The sequence below is a fragment of the Nyctereutes procyonoides genome, unplaced genomic scaffold (assembly GCF_905146905.1).
Source record: "Nyctereutes procyonoides isolate TBG_1078 unplaced genomic scaffold, NYPRO_anot_genome, whole genome shotgun sequence".
In the NCBI taxonomy this organism is placed as follows: Eukaryota; Metazoa; Chordata; class Mammalia; order Carnivora; family Canidae; genus Nyctereutes; species Nyctereutes procyonoides.
Genome location: NW_026575020.1, coordinates 694,629 through 700,611, shown reverse-complemented (window position 1 = coordinate 700,611; position 5,983 = coordinate 694,629). Strand labels below are relative to the sequence as shown.

General features: G+C 55.3%; 1 protein-coding gene across 1 annotated transcript; it reads left to right on the top strand.

Annotated features, from left to right (window-relative positions):
* Positions 1–362: 362 nt before the first annotated feature.
* FZD2 (frizzled class receptor 2) lies at positions 363–2,283 on the top strand. The gene has a single exon (XM_055326461.1). It carries the CDS (start codon positions 386–388, stop codon positions 2,081–2,083), a length of 1,698 nt encoding a protein of 565 aa, XP_055182436.1. The 5' UTR covers positions 363–385; the 3' UTR covers positions 2,084–2,283.
* The last annotated feature ends 3,700 nt before the right edge of the window (positions 2,284–5,983 follow it).

The following is a 5,983-nucleotide window of genomic DNA, read 5'->3' as shown; positions in this document are numbered from 1 at the left end:
GGAGGGCGGGGCCGCTGGCGGGGGCCCCCTTGAAACCGACTAATTGGGATCGGAGAGGCCGAGGTGAGGGCTGGAGGAAGGCACAAAGAAGTCGCTGGGCGGAGAAGGGAGGGGAGAGGCAAGAGGAGGAGGAAGAAGAGAGAGGGCAAGCGGTGCGCGGTGTCTCCGGCGGCTCAGTCGGACCGCGGCGAGCAAGCCGGCAGGCGCGCCGCCCCCCTCCCCCGCCCGGCCTCCCCAACTCTGCGGCCGCCAGCAAACTTTGCAAAGAGGCGCGGGAGGCGGCGGCGAGGCGGCGGCGGCGGCGGCGGGGAAGGCGCGCGCGGTCTCGGGCCTGGGGGCGGGGGCGGGGGGGCGCCCGGGAGCCGAGTGGGGGGCGGCGGCCAGCATGCGGCCCCGCAGCGCCCTGCCCCGCCTGCTGCTGCCGCTGCTGTTGCTGCCCGCCGCCGGGCCGGCCCAGTTCCACGGGGAGAAGGGCATCTCCATCCCGGACCACGGCTTCTGCCAGCCCATCTCCATCCCGCTGTGCACGGACATCGCCTACAACCAGACCATCATGCCCAACCTTCTGGGCCACACGAACCAGGAGGACGCGGGCCTGGAGGTGCACCAGTTCTACCCGCTGGTGAAGGTGCAGTGCTCCCCCGAACTGCGCTTCTTCTTGTGCTCCATGTACGCACCCGTGTGCACGGTGCTGGAGCAGGCCATCCCGCCGTGCCGCTCCATCTGCGAGCGCGCGCGCCAGGGCTGCGAGGCGCTCATGAACAAGTTCGGCTTCCAGTGGCCCGAGCGCCTGCGCTGCGAGCACTTTCCGCGCCACGGCGCGGAGCAGATCTGCGTGGGCCAGAACCACTCGGAGGACGGCACGCCGGCGCTGCTCACCACCGCGCCTCCGCCGGGCCTGCAGCCGGGGGCCGGGGGCACCCCGGGCGGCCCGGGCGGCGGCGGCTCTCCCCCGCGCTACGCCACGCTGGAGCACCCGTTCCACTGCCCGCGCGTCCTCAAGGTGCCGTCCTATCTCAGCTACAAGTTCCTGGGCGAGCGCGACTGCGCGGCGCCCTGCGAGCCCGCGCGGCCGGACGGCTCCATGTTCTTCTCGCAGGAGGAGACGCGCTTCGCGCGCCTCTGGATCCTCACCTGGTCGGTGCTGTGCTGCGCCTCCACCTTCTTCACCGTCACTACGTACCTGGTCGACATGCAGCGCTTCCGCTACCCGGAGCGACCCATCATCTTTCTGTCCGGCTGCTACACTATGGTTTCGGTGGCGTACATCGCGGGCTTCGTGCTCCAGGAGCGCGTCGTGTGCAACGAGCGCTTCTCCGAGGACGGCTACCGCACGGTGGTGCAGGGCACCAAGAAGGAGGGCTGCACCATCCTCTTCATGATGCTCTACTTCTTCAGCATGGCCAGTTCCATCTGGTGGGTCATCCTGTCGCTCACTTGGTTCCTGGCAGCGGGCATGAAGTGGGGCCACGAGGCCATCGAGGCTAACTCGCAGTACTTCCACCTGGCCGCGTGGGCCGTGCCGGCGGTCAAGACCATCACCATCCTGGCCATGGGCCAGATTGACGGCGACCTGCTGAGCGGCGTGTGCTTCGTGGGCCTCAACAGCCTGGACCCGCTGCGGGGCTTCGTGCTGGCGCCGCTCTTCGTGTACCTGTTCATAGGCACGTCCTTCCTCCTGGCCGGCTTCGTGTCACTCTTTCGCATCCGCACCATCATGAAGCACGACGGCACCAAGACGGAGAAGCTGGAGCGGCTTATGGTGCGCATCGGCGTCTTCTCCGTGCTCTACACCGTGCCCGCCACCATCGTCATCGCCTGCTACTTCTACGAGCAGGCCTTTCGGGAGCACTGGGAGCGCTCGTGGGTGAGCCAGCACTGCAAGAGCCTGGCCATCCCGTGCCCGGCGCACTACACGCCGCGCATGTCGCCCGACTTCACCGTCTACATGATCAAATACCTCATGACGCTCATCGTGGGCATCACGTCGGGCTTCTGGATCTGGTCCGGCAAGACGTTGCACTCGTGGAGGAAGTTCTACACGCGTCTCACCAACAGCCGGCACGGCGAGACCACCGTGTGAGGGGTGCCCCTGCGCCGGGTCCCCGGGCGGGCCGCACCGGGCTTGCCTCTGCTGGGGGGGGGGCCCTCCTAACAGACTCCTTTATTTTATTTTTTTAAATAAAGAACAATCGAAACCATTTCTCTTTTAGGTTGCTTTTTAAAGAGAACTCTGTTCAACACCCCCATCAGGTTTGTAATTAAAACTGTAAATAGTCTGTACATTTAATTATATATTTTCTATTTAAAAGAAAAACGGGGCGGGGGGGGGAGGCAGCGGCCCCTGGGCAGGGGGCGTTGAGGGGGATCCTCTCTTTTTTTTCAGTGCCCTCTCAAACACCATCACCTACTTAGGTTTGAATTTTTTGGCGTTTTGGCAGGGCTGGGCCTGCTGGAAGAGGTGTTCGCTGGGAGGAGTTGGAAGTGGGTTACATTCAACTCCCAAAGCCAGATTTGTGAGCCTTCTCACTGACGCTGGGCCTGTGGAAGCTGTAGGATATTTTTGAACGAGATTTGGATTCTCATTTTTTTCCCTTTCTCTCTCCACAAGTCCGGTCTCCTTCACTCGATCTTTGGAGCACTTCCAAAAGAGATGAAACCGTGGGGGGTTTGGGGGGTGGGTAACCAACCCCTGCGCCAGTGGGATTGGGGGGACAGGGCGAGATGGGGTGCAGAATGGCCTTCACCCCACTGGCCTGCTCCCTTTGCAGGCTGGAAGATCTCCTATTTGCCTTTTCTTCTTTTCAGCTCTCTGCCCCAAGCGCTTGAGGTGGGCAGAAAGTGCTTTGTAGTGCTTTGTGAAATGTGCTTTGAAACAACACCGCCCTCCACCCCACCCCACCATCACCTTGAGTACCAATCCTGACTGCCTCCATTTTTAGGGGGAGCATTGGCTCCTAAATGTTGGGGTTTGGAGATGGCCTTGTGTCTCTCCCCCTGTAGTGGGCTCCCTGCCACCCCTCCCCCATATCTTCTCTGGCATTCAGATTAGAAGTTTCCAGGTTGGTTTGTGTGTTATGTGTGGGGTTTTGCTGTTGGGTGTTTTGTTTTGTTTTGTTTGTTTTCTCCAAAAAAAAAAGCAATAAAAATGGGTTGGGTTGGAGGAGGGGACGGATGGGCTGGTGGGATTTTTAGTTTTCCTTTGACAAAAGACTGGTTTCTTTTCAAACTTGTCCAGAAAGAAAAAAAAAAAAAAAGGTGGGTATCTTTGCTTTGGAAGAAGGCTCTGGGCAGGCTCTTTGTGACTGTGGGGGTGGGGTTGGGTGTTTACATGACATTCTATATCACAAGATTGATAGAATGTTTATAACAGATGTTTCTTATCTTCCCTCAACCCCCCAAAATAAAAGGCAAGACTTTTCTTAAAGTATCTTTGAGCTGGTATGAGAATTGCAGTTTCCAATACACATCATTTCCCTCAACTATTTGGAATATTTTAGTATTTTAATTCCAAAGGATTGATTTGAAGACCAAGGGGTAGGCGGAACAAGTATGGCACAGAACTCCATTTTTCACCGTCTCCTGTTTCTTGATAATAGTGCAAATTAAAAGCTAATAATTATAATAAAGTGCATTTAATTATCTTCTAGAGATCTAGCCCTTTAATTGTATTTAACAGGGTTGTAACATTTTATTAGTTTAACCAAACCACACCCCTTCTTTCCCCCTCCCCAGACCTACTTGGTTGGGGGTGGGGTGGAGAAGAGGTTCCCTGCCCCAGATCTTGCTTTTTTTTATTAGCTAAACGATGGGGGAAATGGTGCCCTACCACCCTTTGTTGGCAGTCTTTGGGATAAGGGAGAAAGTTAGAACCCCTACTTCGATGTGTTTGTGTGTGTTAGTTTATGTTGGGGGAGGGGATCTGGAAATGTTTGGTGGTAATTGAAGTCGTATGTCGGGCTTTGTTTGGAATTGTATGTATGAAGCTCGAGGATTTCAGCAGAGCCCCCTTCCCAAAATATATAACCTTCCCCCAAGTGATTTGTGCGGGTGGTCAACATTATAAGTTAAAACTAGTTTTTTCTCAAACGATGATGTGTGTGAAGTCCCAATACGAGATTCCCTCAACTATCAAAGAAGCAGGCAGGGGAGTCACTCCCCTTAGCTCCATTTGTTGCGAAATTCTAAAGGAACCCCACAAGGGCTGCAGGGAAGAGTTAAATTACAAACTGTGAGTGCCTCTCCGGGAAAGAATGGTGAAAGCCTGAGAAGGGAGGGCGGGGGGGGGGGGGGGGAGGTTGGGGGGGGTTTCCAGTGGTGCAGATGGAGCAGGGTGGGAAGGAGAGCTGGTCTCTGTTGAAGATTTGGGGGAGAGCTGGCCCAGCACCCCTCCCCCTGCATCTAAGCCCCCAGGAGCCCAGCTCTGTCTGCTTTGGGTATGTTTTGTCAGTGATAGCAGGAGCTGTCCCTGGATATCACTGTGGACTAACAGTGATCTTTCCCTGAGTGGGGGTGAGAGGGAGGTAATTTTGGTAAAGATTGTTGCGTCTTATGCCCCCTCCTTGAAAAGTTGTGTGCCAAAGGAGGGGAAGAAGGCCCAAGAAAACAGAAAAAAATCGGCTTTATGGGGGGTGGGGGTGGGGTGGAAACCTTGCCTCTTTGGGAAAGGACGGTTCTAGATGCCCCCTTCCCCAATGGGGGGCCCAAGGGCTAATTACCTTACAGAAGTCGTGGGGGGACCTCCTGGCTGGCTGCTCTCACTGTTTTAATGAACCAGCCCTCAGAGGAGGGCAAGTGTTAGCTCAAAGTGCAGGGGATTTAGGAGAGACCATGCCTGGAGCAGAGACCGGAGGCAAACTCCCTGAGCCCTGTCACCTGGAGAGGGGTCTCCATTCCCTTGTTTGGAAAAATCAAGTTAAATGCATGTGCTTGGAGATTTTGTAGATTCCTGGGTCACCCTGTGGGCGGTTGTAAGTGGGTTGGTGCCTCCTTGGGGAAGAGTGAGGCTTTGGTGGAGGGTCAAGGGCCTGAAGGGAAGCTTTTCACCTGAGGCCAGTCTCTGATTCAGCTGCTTTCTACCTGTTCTCCCACCCTCACCCCATACCACAGAGGAACTGTGGGTTCTCTGCCATTTAGGTTCAAGGCACGTTTCCTCCAGACTCCTCCTTCATGGGTCAGACTTTGGCTCTTCCACCCCCCTCCAACTCCTCCTCCTGAAAATGGTTCTATTAGTCACAAACTCTTTGTCCTCTAAGAACCAACCCCAGAAGAGGACACTGAAGTTTTCCAAGACCACATTCTTCTGAACATCCCCAAAGAGTGAGGATCACTAGGATCTGGAGCTGGTGACTTCTGTACTATAGGGTGTTCTAGCCCTCGATCTGGGCTGGCTTCCAGAGTGGAGAGATGCTGTCCCAGGGTGCCGTGAGGCCCATGTCTGGGGAAGGAAGCCAAGCACAGATTATGCCACATTTAAGGCACTGGACCTTTGATCATCTACCTGCCCACTCTAGCACAGTCCCTTTTCTTCTCTAGACTCACCCTCCTTTCCTCAAAATGGATTTTTTTTTATTTTTAAGATTTTATTTACTTATTCATGACACACACACACACACACACACACACACACACACACAGAGGCTCCCTGCATGGAGCCTGACATGGGACTTGATCCCGGGTCTCCAGGATCACACCCCAGGCTGCAGGCAGCACTAAACCACTGTGCCACCAGGGCTGCCCAAAATTGGGGCCACAGACCCATCTGGAAACCTGAAAAATCTATGGTGCTTCTCCTGGGAGGAAATGGCCAGACTCTCACAAACATGCAAATTTTCGTGTAACTTTAGGGGGTTGATGAACTCTCTTTTTGTGCTGCCCTCCACTCCCCCAGCCAGCTTTCTAATTCCTGGTTTAGACATTTCCTCATCCTGATGACTGGGTATCTCCACTTCACCAATGGACATCCTTTTTTTTTTTTTTTAAG

Excerpts from the sequence above, each read along its gene's own strand:
- FZD2 (XM_055326461.1), top strand. The coding sequence starts at position 386 with ATGCGGCCCCGCAGCGCCCTGCCCCGCCTGCTGCTGCCGCTGCTGTTG.